The sequence below is a fragment of the Neospora caninum genome, chromosome X (assembly GCF_000208865.1).
Source record: "Neospora caninum Liverpool complete genome, chromosome X".
Classification (NCBI taxonomy): domain Eukaryota; phylum Apicomplexa; class Conoidasida; order Eucoccidiorida; family Sarcocystidae; genus Neospora; species Neospora caninum.
The window spans coordinates 2,458,223-2,480,345 of record NC_018396.1 but is presented as its reverse complement, the minus strand read 5'-3'; the positions used below and the strand labels follow the sequence as shown (position 1 = coordinate 2,480,345).

Here is a 22,123-nt window from a genome sequence, read left to right as displayed (position 1 = left end):
TCTGGTGTGTTGGTTTACCTTATTCCTGCTTTTGAAGGGGGCATGCAATGGCGAACGCAATTTTGTTGCATGCAAAACGTTTTCCGGAGACACTCCGCGGCTGGTCTTCTCTTTGAGTTTCATTTTCTCCTTTTGATACCTTGTCCTCACCATTTTTGAATCCTTCCTCCTGTGGGGAGTCCCCTGGAGCTGATTTTCCTTCTGTTAAAAAGGGATTTTCCGGCCGAGAGTCCAGAGTCACTCGGGCGTGCGTCGCACACGTACGGCACCGCAGCGCCGCTTGCAGGTTGGAAGGAAAAATTGACTCTGTCTTTGAAAGGGGAATGAAGAGAGATGGCGAAGAGGCGGAAGGGAGTGGAGAGAAGGTGGAGAAAGAGCAAGCGATGGAAGGGGACTCCGAAGCAGAGGAGGACGAAGACGACCTGCTGGACTTCGTCGATGTTTGGGACCACAAGGATCTCTCGTATGAGACTTTCCTTGAAAAATACTTGTGTGCCCGAAGGCCTGTGGTGATTCGTGGTGTGTCTACATCTTGGCCTGCCTTCAAGCAATGGGTGAACAGCTCCGAGGACGCCTTGAACGAAACCAGTCGGCAGCGACAGAACACCTGCTCGCATGCCCCAGCCTCTGCCACCCTCGCAACGGCACACCCTCTTTCCTCTTCTTTTCCTCGTTTCTCTACCTCTTCTTCCTCTCCCTCGTCTACCTCTTCATCTTTTTCTCGTGATGGCTGGACTGCTGCGTCTTATTCCGCTCATTCCTGTTCGCGCCTGCAAGACGCCCTTCTTCGATCCGCCCTCGTGAGGAGCCGAGCGAGAAGGGAAGGAAGACCGCGCAGCGTCATCAAACTCCCTGCGACTGGTGTGGGTTCCGCCTCCCTACTTCCGGCTGCGCCAGGGTCGGCAGGAGACGCGAGCCTTGTTGCAGATCTCCATCGTATGTCTCTCCCACAACCCCACGAGGGCACCTCGAGGGTATCCTCAGAGGATGTGTCTCCCGCATGCACGTGTTGCAGTTGTTCGTCCTTCTTTCTGCCTCCCTCGGAGGCCGCGTGGTTCGGGCAGCCTGACCTGGTGCGGCTGCAAAACGCGTTCTCTGGGCGCGTAGGCGCCCAGCGCTGGACACGGCAGGCGCGCAGCGACGCACAGGTCAAACGGGGAGAAGGAGAAGGACGAGACGCGAGGAGTGCTGAGAGGGACACGAAACTGACTGGAAAGCGAGAAGCAAAAGGTGAGGAAAAAGCACGAGAGGGAGCAGAGCAAGGTAGGCACCCCGCAGGGGGGGAACACCTGGAGGGAGAGGAAGGAGCAGCAGAGAAAAGGAGGCAAGAGACGAGACATAGAGAAGAACGGGGAGGCGAGCGAGAAGAGACGCGTGCGGAGGAACTGGCAAGGCCTACGTCAGTTCAGGTGCCGATCGTGTCTTGGGCCTGCACGACGAACGGCGCATGCAGCTGCTCACACAGCGATCGTCCTCACGCACAGAGTGGGGAGCGAGACAAAGATCCCACGCAAGTCGCGCAAGATTACGAGGGAACTCGAGGCGCAGTGACGTCGTCGGGGACCCGGCGCACAGTGCCGTTTGATGTTTTCCTTCACTACTGGGTGACGAAGCGGGAGAAGGAACATGAGATGGAGAAGGCAGAGGAAGCCGGTCAAGAGGCCAGCGAAAAAGCGCAGACCGGAAGGATCCCTCGGCAGTGGGACTTGCCTGTCAGCCGTGTGAAGTCCGAGAGAGACCAAGCGGACATATCCGATTGCACACCCGCTCTGTCTCCTTTCGTCCGCAAAGAAAGACGTCCATGTTCTTTTTCCACGAGTCTGGGGGCATCGCTCTCTCCAGAGGAGAAGCAAATCGCTGCGGAGCTGTCGCGTTCCGTGTCGCCGTGGTACCTCGCAGACTGGCACTTTGTCGTGGAGGAGCGAAAGGCCCAGGAGAGAGCCGAAGACGAGAAGCCGAGCAGCGAGGCCGACCAATACCAGGAAACTGGCGTGCCGCTGTGGGGCACGTCCAGTGGAGCGGGTCGGGGCTCGGAGAGGAAACGAACGGAATCGTCTGAAGAGCTGCAGCTTAGGCTCCAGGAGCCGGCGGCTCGAAGGGGACCCTGGCGAGAGTCTCGAAACTCCGTGGACGAAGTGAACGCATATGGAGGCGAGGAAGGGAGGCCAAGCGAACTGCGCAGGGAGTCCTGGTCGCCAGAACGTCACACCGAAGGCGAAGAGTCTCACCTCTACTTCGCCTCGCAATTCTACCATGTCCCCACGTTCTTCCAAGACGACTGGTTTCTCAAGTGCCCGATTCGGTCCGGGGAGGACTACCGCTTCGCCTACCTCGGCCCGCGGGGAACGCGCACGCCGTGGCACAGCGACGTGCTCGGAACTAGCAGCTGGTCGGCCAACGTTTGCGGGATCAAGCGCTGGGTGTTTGAGCGCACGAAGCGGCGTGCAGCCGGGCGTCTGCAGCTTCCCGCGGTGTCGGCGCCGTCTTCAGAACCTTCCTCTGCGTCGTCTGTGTCTTCACCGGCAGCCCCGGGCTCGTCCTGTTGTCCTGTGGGTCTTTCCTCTTCTCGCGGTTGCCCGATGTGCAGAGACAAGACTCGAGAAGGCGTGAGCGGAGCGCGGAAGAAGGGCGCAGCGCATGCACCAGCGAAACGCAGAGAGGCTCCAGCCGCGTCGCAGCCGTGCAGCACCTGCGGGCGAAGCCACCGGCGCGGCCGAGAGCGTGGCCGTCTCTCTCCGTCGCGGCCTTCGCCGGCGATTTGTTCGCCTTCTGCCCCCGCGTCTTCGTCTTTGCCTTCCCCCGAGGGGTGCTCTTCTCCCCCTTCGCCTTCGGCGGTGACTCCTTCTCTGGCTTTGTGTCCCCGTCCTCTCGACGCCCTTCTGCAGTTTCCCGGCGAGTGTATCTACGTCCCCTCGCACGTGCACCACCGCGTGTGCAACGTGACGGACTGCATAGCTCTCAATCACAACTGGTGCAACGCTGCCAACATTCTCCACGTGAGCGGATGCTTTGCAGACACGTGTGCCACAGATTCTCCCGCTCCACGATGTCTCGCGAAAGCGACAGCGGGGAAGCAGCGCTCTGAAGTTTGACGAAATAAGTCGCACACCCTACCGTTGTTCCCCCCCCCCCCCCCCCCCCCCCGCAAGAACAGGCTGTGTCTCTGGGAGAGTAGACACTTGCTCGCGTTGCTCGGCGCCTTTTATGAAGGGAGCGACACGCGGCGTAGTCTACCAACTTCCGCGGCCTACAGAGTGTGGTGCCTGAGAGTGCGAGGCGGGGAAAACGCTTTTCTCTCCTTTCCGAGAAAGGCCACTAAAGCCTTCCTCTCTGTGTGTGCACGAGACGATCTGTGTTCCTTTTGGCAGACACGGCGGGCCTCAAAGCGCCCCCCGTGTTCGATTGGGGGTTCAGCTCCGGTCTCGTGCTTCTTCCCCGCGCTCTCTCTGGCGGCTCTCTGCACCGTTCGTTTCCTGTGCAGGTGCCATGTGTAAGCGATCCTTTCCTTATTCGTTCTCCTCGCTTCTCGCTCTTTTGTGCTCTTGATGCCTCCGTTCTCTCAGGTCGCCGATGCCCTGAAGGAGGACCTCTCTGACGTACGGTCGTTTCTCATGGAGGATTTTCCCGATGCCCGCCCTGTACTGCTGAGCCTTGTCTCGCCTCACTCGAAAGAGTCCCAGCCGGACGACCTGCCTGAACAGGCACAAGAGGGCAGCCAGGCCTTGCAGTCTCTGTCTTGTGCATTCGCGGTTGCGGCTGCTTCGTCTGTTCCTGGGACCTCTGGTTCTCAGCGCTGCTGCTCTGGTTCCTCTGCGTCTCCGGCACTAGGTTCAGCCCTCCCTGAAAAGCCGCCCGGCGGAGAGACGCACAAACGGATCCCCGTGTGCGAGATCTGCGGACGCGGTGCGTCTCTGCCTTCTGTTTGGGAGCGCGAAAACGGAAAGGGCGAAGCCCGCGATGAGAAAGTCAAACTCGGTTCCCCATCTCTGTGCGATAGGGGCCCGTCTGCAAGTTCCAGGGAAGTAGACGAAGCGTGTGTGGTTCACAATAAAGAAGATCCAACTGTCGGCCTCAGCGCCCACGAAAAAAGCGGTGGAGCACGCGAGCGGTCGGGTGAGACTGCCAAAGCGAGGCAAGAGACAACACCACCAGACTGCGTGCGGCGAGAGGACACCACAGACGGGGACTGGGCGGGCGTCGGTCCTTCGTGCGTCTGTGTCCTCACCCATAGGGCTCTGAGGCGAAGAGGGGTTCTAAGGAAGGAGCGAGAAGGGGAGACAGGAGGTCAGAAGGAAGGAGAGACTCGACAGCGGGGCGATTGCCCCGAAACGACACTGAGGCGAGCAACGCGCTCGTACGCAGAGCTGGTGATGTGCGAAGAAAGGGTTTTGTCTGCAAATTGTGGAGTCACGTTCTTTGACTTTTTCTTCTTCCTTCTCAATGTCGCCCGCACGCTGCTCCTCCCGAGACTGCGGAGATACATAAGAATGCAATGCATGCATTCTCCGCACAGACTGCCAGGAGATGGGACAACTGCAAAGGACGAGCGTCGTAGTGACAGCGGTCCAGTCCTTCCAAACGTGTTTTCTCACCGACCGACAAGCATCGAAGGGCATGCGGTCACGGACTCGTTGCCTCCGCGCCCTGGCTCGGCTGCCGTCGATCGCGACCCCACAGAGGCGCTGCCGTCAAACGAAGGAAGAGACGCAGAGAGGCGGGGCGATGGAGAGGAGCGCAGGAAGGACAGAGAAGCAAGACCGGGAGACGAGGAGGAACCAAGGGACGGGGGCGAAGGAAGCATGAGGCTCGCGGGAACCGGGAAGAAGCAGCCGGAACAAGAGGCGCAACCAGCGAGGGAAAGAGAGATAAGGCACCAGAGGGGGGAGGATCAGGAGCCTACAGCTGCGGGGATCGAAACAGATCGAACCAGGGGAAGTGAAGCGGGGACAGCAGCGAACCAGTCGGAGACAGAAGGGAAGCAGAACACGGTTTTGCGGTGGACCTTCGACATTCTTGGGGCTCTCCGGGTGTCGCTACTCCTTCGCGCTCTGTACCGTGAAGGGTATGTGGCATTCATTACCCGAGCCCAGGTGGAACTGAGAAAGCATGAAAACGGTAAGTCGCTGGGAGAACGCACAAAGACCCTGAGCGGGCCGTTGGCATTTCCTCCGACTATGGCAGACGAAAAAGGCGGAGTCCCGAGTCGCACCCTCTACCAGGGTATCGGAGACTCTCACTGCTGTTAACTCTTCAGCGAGCAGAGGGCGGCGGCCTTCACTGCCAAGCTCTCCCGCACATTCTGCGGTTGCCCTACACTGCGGCTGTCTCTACAGAGAGAAGGGGAAGCGCCTCCTGCCTGTCATACTATTGCCTGGAAACGCAGGCGGTGCTCCTTCTTCTAGAAGGAGGTTTTGCCACTTTGGGTGGAAGAGACAACGGGAACCATCGTCCACCTTTTCTTTCACATGTGTCGAGAGAAGCGAGGAGCGTGTTGTGTTTGCATTTGGCTATGCTTTTGCTTAGTTGCGGTTTGCACGGTTTGCGCTTCGCAGGAGACGCAATGTCGAAGACCGCCAGCACGCAAAACGGCGACGGTTCACCTAGAGGCGAGACGGGAAAGCTGACCGGGTTGCCTTCCTGGCTGGTCGGGGATGCAGGCTCCGTGCCTTCTCTCTCCAGTGAAGTGGCGAAGGCGCAACTCGACTTTATGCTTCGCGCGTCTCGTTCAACTCGACACTCGGGAGCTCCAGATGTAGTCGGAAGAGAAGAGCGTGAATACGGAAGGCAGGAGTCAGAACGTGAGGCAGGCACGACAGCGCACGGAGGATTTCTCGCTATCGAAGAGTATCATTTGACAGTGCAAGAGTTGCTTGCTGCAGTCCTTGCTCTGCGCCAAGTGCTGCAGGCCAGGAAAAACGGCACTGAAGACGAAACAGTTAACTGTCTTCGCAGATTGACTCTGGCAGGCACAGAGAGCCCGTCCTCTGTAGGTGAACAGCATGAGAAAGAAGGGACCAGGGAAGACAGACGACCAAGCTGCCGGCAAGGGCACACGGCAAATGGAAGTCGAGAAAGAGTGCATAAATGGGGGGACGGAAGCGGAGAGGACGAAAGTGAATTTAACTCAGTAAACACGATAGAGCACGTTCCGGGTTCAGCTCAGCAACAGATCTCGAATTCTGCGCGGAGGCTCAGTCACCAAGGCTGTCGGGCTTTTTGCGGTGCACATTCTTTCTCGCAATTTCTTTGGCCACGCATGAGCTCGCCGGGTAGGCGCGAAGCCACGACAGAACTCTTGTGGCAGCGTGTGAGGAAAGAAATGCAGTATTCGGAACGGTGGGCGGTTAGTGTGCAGCCGTGAAACAACACTTGAAAGGAATTGTCATCCACCCAGGGATAAAACCATCTTCCCAAGTTTGAGCGCACGTCAGCTCGGATCGAACAAGGGACTGTCTGCAGAGACGATGGTTCATCTCTCGAGTCTGGAGAAAACGCTTCCTGCACACCAAAACTGGTTTCTGGTGAAACTACCGTACAACGGTGCACTTTTCTCTCGCTGCTCGCCTCAGCAGTGGCGGCACGCAGCAGAAACACCAAGCGGATTCCATGCTCCGTTCGTGTAAAAAAACGAGGGTGATATGTGGCTCTTTCTGTGTAAACCCCGCGCTTACAGACATCGGCGAATACGCAATGAAATTGGTGTTAGCTCATGTACTGCGGAAAATAATCGTCTCTGATTCCTCAGTAGCCACCAATATTTAAATGTATCCTTTACCAAAAACCTTTTGGATGTCCGGCTGGGATTTTTTTCCGACATCGGTCTCTGCGTCTCTCTGTTATGTAGCTCAGTGACTGAAGCCTGCACGTACTTAGAACGATGCCGAGTGGCAGCTCAGAGGACCGGTAAACGAACTTGTTGACATCCACAATGCGAAAGTGGGATATCTGTCACAATTCATTCGGTTTATCACGATGTTCGGCATCAACAGTAAACCGAAAGTAAAACAGACGTTCTCGTCACCTATCTAAGGTCACCACGCAATCGCCAGACTGAGAAACGATGTGGGGAATGGTGTGCTTGCTGTTCGTCGGCATGGGAAACCGGAATGCCCGAATTAAGCTAACAGTTAGCCTATTCTTTCGACCATCCGTGATATCATTCAAAAAGCTGTTGGTTTCCTAAGCCCTGTGTAGCACATCTCTTTGCCTATCTTATGGGCAGAGACCAGCGCGGATCCACATCACCGAACGTGATCACTCCGACCGAATGTATTTGATCCCTTCGCTCGCCAGGCGAGACAAGCCAGGCATTTGCAACTTTTAGGCATTTAAGAGCTCCGTCAAAGGAGGTCAAGAGTACGTCGGTTCCGAGCCGCAACAGCATCCGTTTAGAGGAAGAAAAAGCAGGCCTACAAAGATTTGAGGCTGGTTTGTGGTACAGCAAAAAGCTGCGCTGATGCTGATGGCATTCCAGAGCGCTCCCGCAAGACGTCGTGCCACCGTCAGCTCCTGTACGTGTGTGTCGCGAACGACCCAGAGTCTGGAAAAGGTTTTAAGAGCGAAAAAGTGTTTTTTTTTCGTATTTCTCAGTGAGCTGGTATAGACTACTTGAACGCAAACCTGTGCCGGTGACTACCCGCGCAGAAGGGACGAAAGCGTTAGAGACACTGTTGTATGCATAGCAGTTACGTCATCTAGGTCTGCTGTTTTTTGGCCGTAGGCAAGAGTTGCTCGGCCTTCCGTGCGCGGAAGGCAGCACACCGAGGAGAAACGAAGCTGTGCGTCCTCTGTAGAAGGTAATGCTTTCAAGTCTCCGCATGCGTGTTCACTTCAACGAAGCGGAAATATTTGCCGTTACTCGCAGTTGTCTATCCGGACCCAAACCGTTGGAAGGTTGTTCTGTTGCAAAGCAAATCCTTACTCGTATCTTTCCTCGTTTCGGTAAACGCTGGCTCTCTCAAGTCCAGGCACGGCGCGACACCTCCCCTAACGGTGACTGTGACGGTACCCAAAGCGATGAATGGCCTATCCTTGTAGTTTTTCTTTGTGTACTAGAAATTCCCTTCTGTAGTTGAGCAACATCCTCTATCTGTGCCACGCGACTACTGTGCTGCCTTCTACTGCCTGAGGTGTTGCTAGATTAGCTTGTCTCGTGCTGAGGCGGTATAGCAATCCAGTTCAGTTGTCCTACGCGAGCGATTTCTAAGCGCCCTGCCGTTGTAGGGTTGTATCAGGATGGACCGGTTTTTCAGCGCTAACTGCAGAGAGGAACTGCAGGGCCATGTTAACTGTGCTAAGGTCTTCTTGGAGCAACATGTCAAGTTTGGCACTCCGTATGTGCCGGGCAGCAGCGATAATGCGGATCCATGCAAATCCACGCGATCGCTCTACATGGTGAGCGCAAAGAGACAAACTCGTTGGTTTGCCGGAAGGCAGGTAGCTAGCATCTTTGCTTCTTCACAAGAGCCAGTGGAAGCTTTCTTTCTGTCAGGGCAAATAACTACTGAAGCATTCGATGTTCACACAGGTTCCTGCACTCAACCGATATTCTATTTTACAAAGTGGTTGCTCATACCTTGCGAGCGTGAGATACAGAATACAACTCTTTGGCAGTAGACATTTGCCGGACGGGGCTGTTTCGAGCTTGCCACATGAGCTTCTCTTTGTGAATGAAATTGCCTTTTTTCCTGCATAACGGCATTCCAAACCAAGGAAGCGATGAATCCTCAGGAGGAATCAGTCTTCTCCGACGTACATCTTTCACCGTATTGCGTAGCAGGGAGCCATCCTTCCCCCCCAGCTGTGTCTGTGACGGAAAGGAAGTAGTGATGATCGCCCGGTCGGTTAATGTAGAGTTTCAGGGGGAGAAGTAAGCTTCCAACAGAAAGTTTGTCCAGCGGTGCCTACCATACCTTCTCACCTCAGACCATTGGACTCGCAATCGTGCCCGAAGCATCATATAGCTATTAGGTAACAACGCCACTTCAGGATATACACGCATTCTCTCGGGATCTGCATATTCGTTTCGGCGCATCAAATTCCTTGCATCCCTTGGCCCATGCGGTATTGTCCTTCATACCGGCTTCGTCACACATACTCGGAGAAAGCGGTAGCATTGCTTTCGCGTGTATCCAACTCCGGCCTACCTCGTTTGCAGAGCAAAAGATCTCTTGGTTCTTTGGAGGTGCACCGGGAAGAGCAGAGGTACAGCATCCAGAATAATTTCTTGGTCACGGTCTGTGCTTCTTATTCCCGAGCAGTCTTCTTCCGTTTCTTGCAAGAATCCTGACTAGCCGATTTCTTTTGCCAAGCTCTGTCCCAGTTATCGTCACTTTGCCGCTGCCAAAGTTACTCACAGTCAGGGCTACGACGAGGCCAATTGCATTTACGATTTTCGTGTTCTTGTCTTCTGATCTTGATGCATGACAGAAATGCATGCAGGAAAGGAAAGTCCAAGGCCTCGATGGCGATAAGGTCGCCCTCAGCCTCGCTCAGCTTTCGGTGAGCTCGTCACTCCCACACCGAGGCAATCTTGGCCGCGCCAGAACCTGCACATGCTTTGAAACGCTCCGGCACCGGTGATGTCCTCCCGTGATTGAAATGTGCCCCAGCATGAGGACCGTCAGGCAGAAAGTGGATTAATTTCTCCCGTCTTTCCACATTTCTCACCGAAGCGTTGTTGGTGCAAGGCCCTCAGGGTGGAAGATTTGCCTCCCGCTTTGGACCACATATTGTTTTCTGCAGACAGAAACTACCATTCGTAACAGAGTTTGGTTTCGTGTTTGCGTAATCCTTCTTTGTGGCTAGTTTTGGTGAGCACAATGTGCGACCTGGTGCATGCGCTGATTCTGCCGTTCAGTCGTAGACCAAGAATAATACTGGATCAGTGCCAAGCTGCTGACTATCGGCGGGCACTGGAATTGACGCACCGTCCGCAGAGGCGGGGTATGCAAGCTTGTGTATTGATTGCTTCTCGCTGTGACGTTTGTGGGGAAACGAATGTTGCATGCTTAAAGTTACGCGAGGTCCTGCTGCGTACCCCTTGCCTTTTCCCTGTACCGCCTCAGGGGCCGCCCAAGCCCTGCGAGATGGAGCTGTCCATGCACGGGACATGTGTTGCAAACCAGCTGGAACGCACACAGAAACTGGGTGAGAAGTACTGGACCCAGGGAGGCGAGGACAAATGCTTAGTCACCCGAGCAAACTACGAGGTGAGATGGCCTACTATAGGATATCAGGATCACGGTCTATCACACCGGCTCCCCTTCTGTTCACATGTGGGATCATACTGATTTAGTCCACCAGAGCACCAGAACTGCCTGTCGAAGTGGACCATGATGATTGAAACAACGCTTAGCATTCGATCGTACTACGCACGCTACTACTTCCACTGCAAAATACGACTGGCTCGGCCAGTTGATGTTCAGCCAGTAATCTTCGCTCCCAATTTGGAACACTCATCACATGCGAGCAGTCCCCACCTACCGCTTGCAGCGTCCTTTTCACCTGAGTTCACTTGTACCTCATGGGAGAAAGCAGGATGAGAAACAATTACAGAGAGAGGCATGGAAAGGATCCAATCGCGTCAGGCACAAAAGATAAGCTTTTTTGAAGACCCGAATTCTAGGCTTCCCCCCCGCCCCCCCCTCAAATCCCGAATGATCTGAAATGTTCATTCGTTGCCGGTCATTTGTGCAGACCTATGGAGCTGTTTCGAAGGCAGTTCGATGCGGTTGTGGATCGCCACCCTGTGTACCCGTTGATGCTTCGGGTTCTGTCACTTCAAGCGAAGATCATGCGTCTGTCGTTTTGCAGCAATGTATGTTTCGGTCATTGCGCGGAGATACTGATTCCGGAAACTCTTCGTGGCAGACGGCTGATCTGGAGAAGAACATCGGCCATCTACAAGTCAATCTGCCCAACAAGTAATTAGAGGTCGCTTAGCCAAACAACGGCGCCCACTTTTGAGGGGTGAGGCGTGGGTGTACAACTTCATGATTGATTATTCCTGCCGAACAATGTGCGTCTGTGTACCAACGGTACGGTCTCTTAATTCTGTCTTCAGGCCCTTGTGATTCTACTTGTCTGACACAAGGCTGATCAGTTGCAAACGCACGTAAAGGTGGATAGAGAGAGTGTGCTGTCCTGAGACACATTTTCGATATCACGACCATTACACGCTTTCGGTGCTGAGGGCAGCCTCGGGTGGTCAGCTTCACTTTGTGGGAGGCTATTTCCCATCAGTGACGGCCGTAGCAGAGCTCGTCGTGACAATTCGGTACATCAGGTTCCGATCTTCTGTGGCTCGTGCCATCAGAAGCCAACCTTATCCCAAACGCGACATGTGTCTTCAAATGAACCTGAAGGCCTGATGGCCCCTCTGCAGCTACCGTGCATTGTTTACCCGTGCGTACATGACGTTAAAGACGAGTCATGGATGAGGGTGTCAAAACGCTTAACTTCTGAAACTGAGCAGGCTGAGCGCGATAATTCCATCAAACCAGGAACAGATTCCTGCTCAAATAAAAAGTTGAAAAGGTGTTTCGTAGTTCGAGGTAATGCCATAAACAAACGAAGGAAGCTTGATGTGGGTGATGTGCCATGCCTCGCCGGATGCCTCTAACATTGGTTGTTGACAGCAGCGCTTGATACACATGTAGCTTCTCAGGTTAACGCATCGCTTACACATAATTTTCGTGTAACACTACAGCCGTGCCATCGTTCAAATACACGATTTTTCTTCTTTCCTTTGTTCATGAAGGAAAGCGATTTAACTTCGTCATGAGGCAAGTGAACAGATCCAGTTGCAGCATATAGAAACGGCATCCCTTTGCATGGCTAGCATAGTCCCGCATCTCTGCCCTTCTCTTATACCTGCTATGTACTGGACACCTGACAGATATGAACACATGGTCAAAATTTCCAACCCTTTTTCAGGAAAAATGAAGCTTCCCTCTGAACGTCAAAGAGGGAAACCTCGACGAACTCGAAGCCGCGACATCATGATTCAGAACGAACTGTGCCACTCTCCTTCTCTGGCAAACGATGGACCGCATGCTCGGACGCAGAGGAGAGGAACACCGAAGAAATCAACAGCTAAGAAAAAGGAACGGAAAGAAGATCTAGACAAAACGAGAGATGCTGTAGATTGGGGATGCCGCCGGACTCACGAGCGGCCGCTGACCACACAGGATACGCCGCACGCGGCTACCTGATAGAACTAACGGAGAAAAAACATGACAAGATTAACAGAAGAACGAACGAGACACCAGAAAGATACAGCACCGCGGGGAAACGCTTGCAAATGGGAGTTCGTCTCCCCACAATTTTACGGGGGACCCGCCCCAACTCAGGGGAAACGTGAGGGTACAGAGACATCCAGTGCTAAGACACAGCGACACAAAAAGTCGGGCGAATGCAAAGCGGAGGGGCCCTCACTGCTCGTGCTACAACCGGGCCACCGCGTCTCCACAAGTGTCCTCGACAGACGGGTTGCCCACATGGCAAACGGCAGAGAGAGAAAGCCACATGAAGACGAACCCCCCTGTCCACTCAATGGTCGAGTGTAATTGTGCAGTGACTCCCAGTGTGACCGTCTGGGAGAAGAATCGTGTCCCTTATCAGCCTGCGCATGGGAACAGAAACTCGCAGACGGGGCAGTGGCAGAAGTCTGTCTTTCCCACTAGAAACATAAAAACGCCCCCGCCGCCTTTCCCCGTCCAGCTTTGTCTCCCCTTTCGTTTCTGGATCGATGGGTCTCAACAAAAAGTGGGCGGCACGGAATGCACTCCCGCCCAGGTTGAGAGGAACTCGGAACCGACGAGTGACCTTGTTTCAGTGTGCCTGCAGGGAGTGTCCCTGTGTGACGTCAGAATTCTTCGTGAGTTTCTGCCTCTGACGTTTCCCGGGGCTTCGCTTGCGTGTCGAAAAGACTAGTCGACGTCCCAGGAGAGGGTCTGCAGAGAAGGCCCCCCGGAGCGTTAACCACCGCAAGGTGATTAACAAGCGCTTGCAGAGAAATTCTGGTGTCTTTGTCCCAAGGAATGAAGTTGTTGTCTGGCTCTAGATATGCCTGAATGAGACGCGTTAGCTCGCGCTCGACGGCTTCTGTAATCGTCGCCACTGTGACACTGAAGAGGCCAAGAACGGATTCATTTATGGTGAGAGGCGAGACGTGGAAATCCGTGATACTGAAAACAGAGAGATACGTCGGAGGCGTGTCTGTGCACCGGGCTTCGAACCGAGCTGCAAAGGTTATGTTCTTCCCGCAGCAACTTGTCGTGTTATCCCACAGGGTGTCGCACGTGGGTGACCTCCACGAATCGGGAGTCAGGCACTGGCCGATACGAAGAGAAAGATTCAGCTCGGCGATTCGGCCACTGATCTCGACTGATATCCTGTGGATGAAGCGAAAAAGAAGGGGAGGGAAGCGCGAATCAGACAGATTCGGTGGCGGATCAAACGAGAAAATCACAAGTACAGACGACAAGGAGGAAACGACGTACACACTGCAAACTAGATGCCAGCGAAACAGGGGAGAGAGACACAAAACAGATACGAAATCCGCTTGCCTATTCTCAGAGAAAAATACATGAGAATTGCCTCAGTAGAACGTACGCTCTACAGGCACTACGACCACTGTTCTTCTTCTCTGTTCATTGTTACCTGCCCTCTAAAACGCCTGCTCTTTCCGACAGCCTTCTTTCCCAGGGTCACGCGAAACACCGACCACCTTCACCGTGGATTGTCCTGGACTGGTGCCTCGAATTGTGGCTCCACTGAGACCAGAAAACACTGTTTCCTTTCCCCCGGGAAAGGCCTCTTCTTCTCCCCCTCCCCTCATACTGCCTCCCTCTCAGCTCCCATTCACAGTGACCGTGAGTTGGTTTTTTCCAACCCACGACTGACGGCTTAAAAACACTTGGACACATAGAGTCACAACCGCGTCTGCCGTGACGTGAGGCCTGCTTTTTTCACTGTACGTTTTGCCCCTCAGCGCTCTGTTTCCTTTCTCCTCTTTCGTCCTCTCTCACTCCTTTTCCTCTGCGCGCCGCCCCCTTATAGGTGCCCCGCTTCACAGGACGGCCAAACGTCCAAACAAGACGTTTCGCGGTTGCTACGAGACAGACAAAACTCACCAAAATGGGTCTTCACCTTCCCTACGCGCCGTCTCCCGTTGCGGGTCTCGACCGCTCAAGCGAATCTCCTCGATATCCGTCGTATTGACACCCGAAACCCATCTGGCTGTGGTCTCGTAGTAGGCGTTTCGGGAGTGATAGAGGAAGTTGTGGCCGACGCAAGGCTCTGGTGGGGGCTCTGGGCTATCCGCTGTGCAGTTGCCGATGGATGCGGGAATGAGGGGCCGGGCACCTTGAGAAATGGCCGGGTAATAGAGGACCACTGTTTCGTTCTGCGGAGAACCGAGGGGACAAAAGAGAGAAACAGCGAAGACGGAAAGGATGGGAAACTGTGTTGCTCCATCGAGGAAGAGCACTGGAGACTGAGAAGGCCAGAGGATCGGGCGTCAGAAAACGACCGTAAAGCCGCTAAGAGAACACTCCGTTTTTTCGCCCCGGAGGCAAAAGCAAACACAAAACGGCGACGGAAGAGAAACAGCAACCGAATGGCGTGATCACAATGCAAGGCGCGTCTTTCTGTCTGGTGTAGAACGAAGAGAAGACTGACACACGAAGAAAACAAAAACGTTCCTGAACAGAAAAATCAACACGAACAAATCATGGTACTCTTCATGGAAACGGAGAGGAAACAGAGACACAAAGAAAAAAAGGCAAGACGAACCCGGGCAATGCCTCTCTCTTCTTTGCGGCCGGACGTTACGAATTTGATTGGTAGTACAGAAGATCAAATCGGACACCCGTTCGCTTAGTTGGTAAAAACACGGTTGAACTGTGGTGTGTCTAGACATTCCGCTCCATGTGCGGCACACGGAGAAACGTGTGCATGTGGCTGTGGGCGAGAGGCTCGTGAGACGTCTTCTTACGATTTTATCGAGATCCAGGTGCCTCGGTTTCTCGGCCGGCCAGGCGTAAAGGGCAACAATGAGCGTCAGAACGACTCCGAGGCGCCCAAACACCTGAAGAGAGAGGTGGAGGAGATGTCTTGGATTGCCGTCTGTCTGTGTTTTCCTTTCTTCGGTACATCTTTCTGCCTCTCTATTTGACTGTCCAGGGACCTCTGACAGCAGATCGGCTGCCAGACGAGGGAAGGGCGACGAGGAAGGAAGAGGCGCAGAGAGGAGAGAAGACGGGAGAAAGCGACAACGCCCCGAACTCCCTCGATACCTACTCGTGTTCTGTCTACACATCCCTGGGTGAAACCCCTTCCCCGTCCTGCCGGAGGACCAGACCTCGCCGGATGTCTTCTCTTCTCGCTCAGGGTGTCTCTCTCGGTTCCAAACACACAAGTTGCCTACGGCTGGCCCCTCCTCAGGGGGCCCTCTCCTCACGCCGGACGTACTCCCGGCTCCTCTGCCTTTTGTGTTTGCCTCAAAAAGACAAACGGGCGAGGGACCGACTGCGTTTTCTGTGTCGGAAATCTCCCCCGCGAACGCCTCGAGCGCCTGGCGCTCGCCTGCTAGGGAAGGAAGGAACTCGCCCCCTTCTTTTGCTTCATCCTGGAAACCCCGAGAGCGAACGAAAGCTTCAGACGGTCGAGACACATCAAGCAGATGCTGCAGTGGGGCAGGATCGGGAGCGAGCAGGGGAACCGAAAGCCGGGACATGTGTGGCGTTTCTTCCGCCGATTTTCTCCAGGAAAAGAGACTCTCTTCCTGCGGTCGTGTAGCGCCAGCATTTCGCCCTGTCCTGCGTCGTTTGCACGAGCCTCTGCCGGGGAAGAAGAATCTCGGGAAGCCACCGTCTCTCGCACCTTCGTGGCCCCTACTCGGGGAGGCCGGCAGAGGAATGCAGCACGACGCAGAGCTTGCACAGAACGACGAGGAAGGCGAGGACCCGAGCGGTTCTTGTGCGGCCTCTGGGAAAGATGCGGCAACAGCCCCCGTTGAAAGAAAAGATGGGGGAGAATAGGAAGAGGCAGACGTGGGAGGGCCCAGAGGCGAAACGGGCGTACGCCGGCGCTTCATTTCGCCTGTTGATCCTTCGCCACGACACTGCCACTCCTCCCAGCCACGTGCTTCATCCGTGCCCTCGTGGTCGAAGCGAGTCTCGTCCTCTTTCCTTTCTTCTCCCAAGGCCATGCGGACAACTCTGTCGATCCGTACCTGCGAAGGAAGCAGGTGGTGCAGTTGGGACGCTGAGGCACCAAAGACCATTGAGGCCCAGAACCCCGAGCCGAAGGGAAGGGCGCTTTCCAGTGGAAGGAAACGCGAGAACAAGCGGCAAGGAGAGAGAAGGGAGGACGAGAGGCACGAGAACGAAGAGGCGAACGCAGGCGTGGAGGGTGAGACCGCCGGAATGCGTGCGACCAGAATATGAACGGCATTGATGGTGAAGTACGCAGTAAAGAGGCCGAGAGCGAAGACATCGGCCATCGCCCAGCAGGTGAGGAACTGCGAGAGCGAAAGCATGTAGGAGAGCAGGTGTTTCAGCAGAATGGGAAGGCCCAAGGTTCGACACCACCTCTTGATCCGCGACCCCCCCGTGCGAGGCAGCCGTCGAGAGCGGGGCCCCGGATGGAGAAGGCGAAGCAGAAGGGTAATGAACATCGCGAGGCAGGACGCCAAAAGGTGGGCGAAGGGGACAAGAAGAGGAAACAGAATCAGGACAACGAAACCTACGATGGACTCGCCAAGACACAACGACTCCTCTGCAAGTTGCGACAGGGAGAGAAACGTGCCGTCGATGCCGATCGCCTTCTCCTCATCTAGAGCCACCACCACATACAGGAGGGGCAGGCACCAGGCGGCGCGGGCACTCACGGCAGCAATCAGCGTGAACAAAAGGATGGAAATAGTCCGAAAAAAACACTCGCCGACTCCGACATCGTCTTCTTCCGGTTGAGAAGAACTCACATGCGAAGACGCCTGGGGAGACACGGCATGGCACGATGCGAGTGCGGGACGAGATGCTGGCGCCGGATCGCGACAAATACAGGCTGCGTGCGTCGCGGATGTGGTGGTCGAAGGAAAACAGAGGGACGAGACCGAATGAAAGTGTCGAGATCCACAACAGATGAACGACCCGCCACATCCTCTAGGCTGATCGGAAGCAAAAGGAGAGCTGTCTCGACTTCCCCCCCTGCGTTCGTCCCCGCGCCAGGAACCTCGAACTCCACTGGCTCGACCCGTCGGGTCCACAAATGGATTCATTCGGCTTGGAGACAAGAGGAGCAAGAGGGGAGGTTGTTCCTCTGCGGCAGAAGACGGTTCCGGGCACAAGGCGAAGGAAGAAGCCTCGCCGCCATAAGTTCCGTATTCATCTTCCGCTGTTCCTCTATTCACCCTGTTCTCCTCGGATGCGTGGGGCAAACCTCCGTTTTTGCATCCTTTCTCTTCGTCCGTGTCTTCGCGGACTCGACGCCGTCGCGCAGCAGGAGAAGTCCCTGGGGCTCTGTCCCCCCGTGAGTCCCTTTCGGTCTCCAAACCTGTCTGCAGGTTCCTCAGAGAAAGACGAGAGCGAGCGCCGCCTCCCCGAGGCTGTGTTGTGTGTCGCGTCGATCTGGGAAAGGCAGTGAAGACCCACGACAGACACTTGGTTGCAAAGATCGACAGTATACAGTAGAACAGGAAGGAGAAGGCGGCTGGCAGTGGTGTCACACGCACCAACGGAAAGTGGACAAAAAGAACCATCAGGACGAACACGTACACATCCACCAGCTGGTATTTCGAAATGAACAGAAGGAACCCCATAATGAACAGCCAAGCTTTCGTGCGGAGATCGGCACGTCGAGGCCCCAGAGACCGTCCTCGTGACTTTCGCGTCCAAGCCTGCCTCTCGTAATCGTTGCCCGAAGACGTCGAAGAGGAAGATTCAGGCCGTGAAGAAGAAACTGATGTTGACGCTGGAGAATTCAGATCCGACAGAGTAACCGCGGAAACACGAGTGACGCAATCGCTCTCTCTGCTGCTACACAGTCGAGCCTCGCAACGCGTTCTGGCGTCTCGGTCGCCTCCTCTCTCGTCTCGTTCTCCTCTCCACCTCCCTGACCCCTCCCCCACGAACAGGCCCTCCCACTGTCCAACGTTCCCCATCAGACGTAGTCGCGATTTTTCCCCGTTGTCTTGCTGGTATCCTTCACTCTTTCCTTTCTCTCTGTCTCCACCTTCTTCTGCCTCTCTCTGCTCTCGCTCCGGTTGGAATTCTCCCACAGCTGGGGGAGCGAGGCCCACTGAGATGAAGAAGAGCACCAGCTTGAGACACGGTACAAAGAGGGAGAAAGTGGTAACGAGGAAAAGAGGGACGAAACACCGGTCCTCCCACAAACTCTGGAGGGTCGAAGGCATTGCCATGGTCTGGTCAGCAACCCCTGCGCCTGGAAAAAGAACCATACCAGATTCGATGTTGACGATCGGAAAGAGGGTTCCATGGAGAAAGAGAAGATACGACAGAAGAAAGAGGAAGACGACCAATGGGCGAAGCAGGCGTCCTAGAAGGATGGCCTGTCGAGACGGCGGAACGCGCCTTCGCGACATGTGTGCCATGGCGCAGTGGGGGGGCGTGACGCGCCACAGACACGGAGAAAAAGAGCAGAATCAGTCAAAACAGGACACGCAAGGGAGGGCGAAACACAGAAACAGAAACCGGAGGCCAGCAGTGGAGAAGCGGAAACACCGCAAGAGCGCGTGAGCGGAGAAAAGAAGGAAAGAAAGGCGGAGCCGCAAGATGACACCACAACAGGGACGCGGGAAAGGGCTAGAGAGACAACGGAGAGAGTCGAGGTGGAACCATGCGAAGATACTGGCGGCGAGAGAAGGAGAGGATGTGAGAGAACAAGCAGGAACCGGTTTGCTTGTCGATTCCCTCACGGCACAGAACAGGGAACAAGGGAGGCACAAGGGAACTCAAGAAGAATGAGAGCGAAAACCCGATCCTCCTCCGCCAGCGAAAGGCCAACTTGCTACGGTACAGCCAATTGCGGATCGAGGGGAAAATTGAGATACGTAAATTTGACTTACACACATCGAGCTCTCACAAATGCCAGGCGCCGAAGAGGGGGAACCTGGGAAAAGCCAAGACCACAGTCCAGCTTCCTTCATTCCAGAAAAACACCTGGGAGGGATCGTGCACTTTTTCTACGTGACCATTTCCACGAAAAACAGTCCCATTTCCGGACATGACTCAGGAGGAAGGACGTGACGATGCATATGCGAACCTCAAGGAGAGCGCTCGTTGAGTAAGTTTCCCAGGCAAACATGAATACCAGTGTGAAATTTCAATCCAACACGTTCAGCTGTTTTTTTAGCAGTCCAGTAGGGTGCCCTCTCAGACGGGGGAATTGTCGCATCGCTCGCGCCTAGCAGGCGTTCGTCGATATTCATGAAGAAAGCCGGTCCGTTTTGGATGGGATTGCATTTGACACCCGCCCTTTGCACAAGATCCCATAGAACAACATGCACCAGGGAAGCCAGAAAATGAACAAATGGAACGGGCAAAACAACAACAGCTATGGGAGGCACACGAAACCCACCGGCGCTCGAAGGGACAAAGAACGAAGGCGAGAGACGGAAGGGGTGAAGACGAAGAAAAACCTGTATGACACGCTTCTGAAAACAAGAGAGCCTCGGAGACCCAAGGCGCATTCCCGAGAGCAGAAGGCCGAGGGTGGGATGCTTCGGAAAGCTGTGAAGCAGATGAAGATGGAGAAGCCGGGAAAAGATTGAAAAGCACGCAATGGAGGAAGAAAAAGGCCACACCGGTTCCTTTAGCCTGTCGTTTAGGTTCCAATGAATGGCCACGGAAGGGCGATTGTCAAATGTGTCTCATTTTCTCGGCTCGCTTCTTTGTAGGCGGCTGCCCGAGGGACATACACACGCCCTAGAGAATTGATACACGGATTGTCTGAACCTCAGAAAAGTTGCAGCCTAAAAGAAAAGGGCAAGGCTCAGGAGAAAACGTCATCTCGAGTTCGAGGTCCATTCCTTCTCAAAATCACGACTCACCAGGCAGCGCCTGCGTGGATCCACAACCGGCGCGATTCCCTCATCCAGTAGATGAAGCAGACCTCCTCATGACAGAAGAGAAGGGCGAAAAGAAAATAGCGAGAGACGAGGAAAGACAGAAGCGAAATAGAGCAAAAAGGTGGAACGGAGAAACGCGAAACCAGAAAAATGCCGGTCTGCTAACCACGCAGAGACCAGCGACCCTGAACAGCACTCTGCACGTGGTCGTCTCGCTCGTTTGTGCTCGATTTGAGCAAACGTAAAAGGGATATCGGGTACGGGACTCCTCCACTTCACCGCACGTGTGTACGGGCATATTTTTAAGTACGAGTTCATGGATTCACATGAACTGCATTACGTCCTTTAATCGTACGGCTCTCACCGTGCCGTGTACCCAGTCAGGCTCAAGGACAGAGGGGGGTGAGTCGTAGAGTAATAGACCGCGAAGGAATCAAAGAATGAGGAAAAGGGGGGCAAACGTTTCATCGAGTGTCGCCTCCCGACAAAAACGGAGACACATCTGGTTATAGACAAACCGCGTAACATCGCACAACCCTCAGACTGTGACGGGAATGGACTCATCGGTACTGAGCCGCAACGAGCGATGGCGATGGCTCCCCCAAATTGGCAAGCAGGACGGGTTCGTCGGCAACATCGCCGCAGCACACAGAAGCAGAAACGCTCTAGATCTACCATCACACAAAAACTTGAAAGTGTGGTACCGTGATTCGCCTCTCGATTGCCAAACGCAGGAAAGGAACACGGAAAATAGGGAGCAGCTCTGCTACTCGTCCTAGCCGACCGGCGACTTTGCGCCCGGTAGACTCACCACGAAGTTGAGCAGCGTCTCTCGTCTCACAGGAACTTTTTCTAGATTAATGTGAGGATGTGTTACTCTCTTTGACCCATGATTAAAGGATAGCTGTTTGGGGGGAGGTTCTGTGACGAATTTGACTACCTCGACGGTCTTTCCCGGATCGAAGGTGTGCTGCGGTCACACACTATGGATCCACCGCAGTATATTCCCGGCTCATTTTGTCATTGACCGTTGGGTTCTGCATCTAAATTCACCTTATAACTTTCTTTCTGTGTTTCGGGTCACCTCTGCTCACCGAAAAGGGCCGGCAAGCGGTTTAAGACACTGCCCGTTACACCGAACACCGCCGCCGCTGTCTAGCCGCTCGTCGTCTGCACTGGAAATAAAATCTCTTCCACGACACTTAGGATATTCCACATCAGTTCTATTGTAGATGCATTTTGATTTGCTATAATCAACCGCATTACTAGTGGGGAAAATTAACTTTTACGACCCCACTGTGAACAGTACGGTCCTAGGAGCCCCTCCGGTTGGGAGATCTGCATAGATTTGGAGCGTCGCAGGAACAAGTAAGACTCCCCACCCTCAAGAATATGTATATCTGCAACATGGCCCAAAGTTTTGGGTTGTCAGGTGACTAAACACATCAGCTGTCTTCATCGGTTCCTTCGTTCGACAGAAACGACAAGTTGAACAACAGAATTGCCCTGGACACATTATGCAGTGCACGCGAAAAACGCGGAACTTCTGTGCAACATGACTTGACAGGACTGGCGTTCAGATCTAAATTTCCTTCGTTTGCCGCACCCCAGCTCTAGTATGCTCTCTGCCAAACCACCACCGCAGTGAACCACGGCTTTCGTGGTTGCCACCGTGTTTCTTTAGAAAACGAAACATATGTACAGATCACTGGTTCAGCTATCTTCCTCCCAACCCCGTTAGCTGAGAGCTGGTGTTCAATTGTGTTGAATGTCGGCACACATCGCTGTTCCTCAGCGCTCCACCACACACCAAACACGGGACGGTTTCCATGAACCGTGACAGCGCCAATTCCGAGTCACAGTTCCGGGCCGGGTCCAACCACAGTCTAATTGGCCGGAGTCCGGAAAAAACGAAAGTTATGCTGAAAACCTGAGGAGTCAAGTGAGTACACACCCCCCCCTCCCCCCTCGAAGACCTACAAGTGTTGCCAGCTCCTCGAGGGTCCATGCGGAAAGCAATTCTTTCAG

The 22,123-nt window shown here is 54.5% G+C and overlaps 2 protein-coding genes across 2 annotated transcripts; one reads left to right on the top strand and one right to left on the bottom strand.

The window, feature by feature from the left end:
• Positions 1–323: 323 nt before the first annotated feature.
• NCLIV_047780 (putative jmjC domain-containing protein) lies at positions 324–10,929 on the top strand (the record flags this gene model as incomplete). Its single annotated transcript, XM_003884329.1, has 9 exons — positions 324–463; positions 1,016–2,996; positions 3,564–5,115; positions 5,553–5,990; positions 7,442–7,511; positions 8,265–8,394; positions 9,430–9,501; positions 10,068–10,211; positions 10,816–10,929. The coding sequence occupies 9 exons, from the start codon at positions 324–326 to the stop codon at positions 10,927–10,929; spliced, it is 4,641 nt and encodes a 1,546-aa protein (XP_003884378.1).
• Positions 10,930–12,868: 1,939 nt separating this feature from the next.
• On the bottom strand, positions 12,869–17,002 carry NCLIV_047770 (hypothetical protein; the record flags this gene model as incomplete). Its single annotated transcript, XM_003884328.1, has 5 exons — positions 12,869–13,190; positions 14,139–14,410; positions 15,002–15,094; positions 15,434–15,634; positions 16,241–17,002. Coding segments are annotated over 5 exons (1,650 nt in total), but the record flags the coding sequence as incomplete, so codon positions are not given.
• Positions 17,003–22,123: the final 5,121 nt, after the last annotated feature.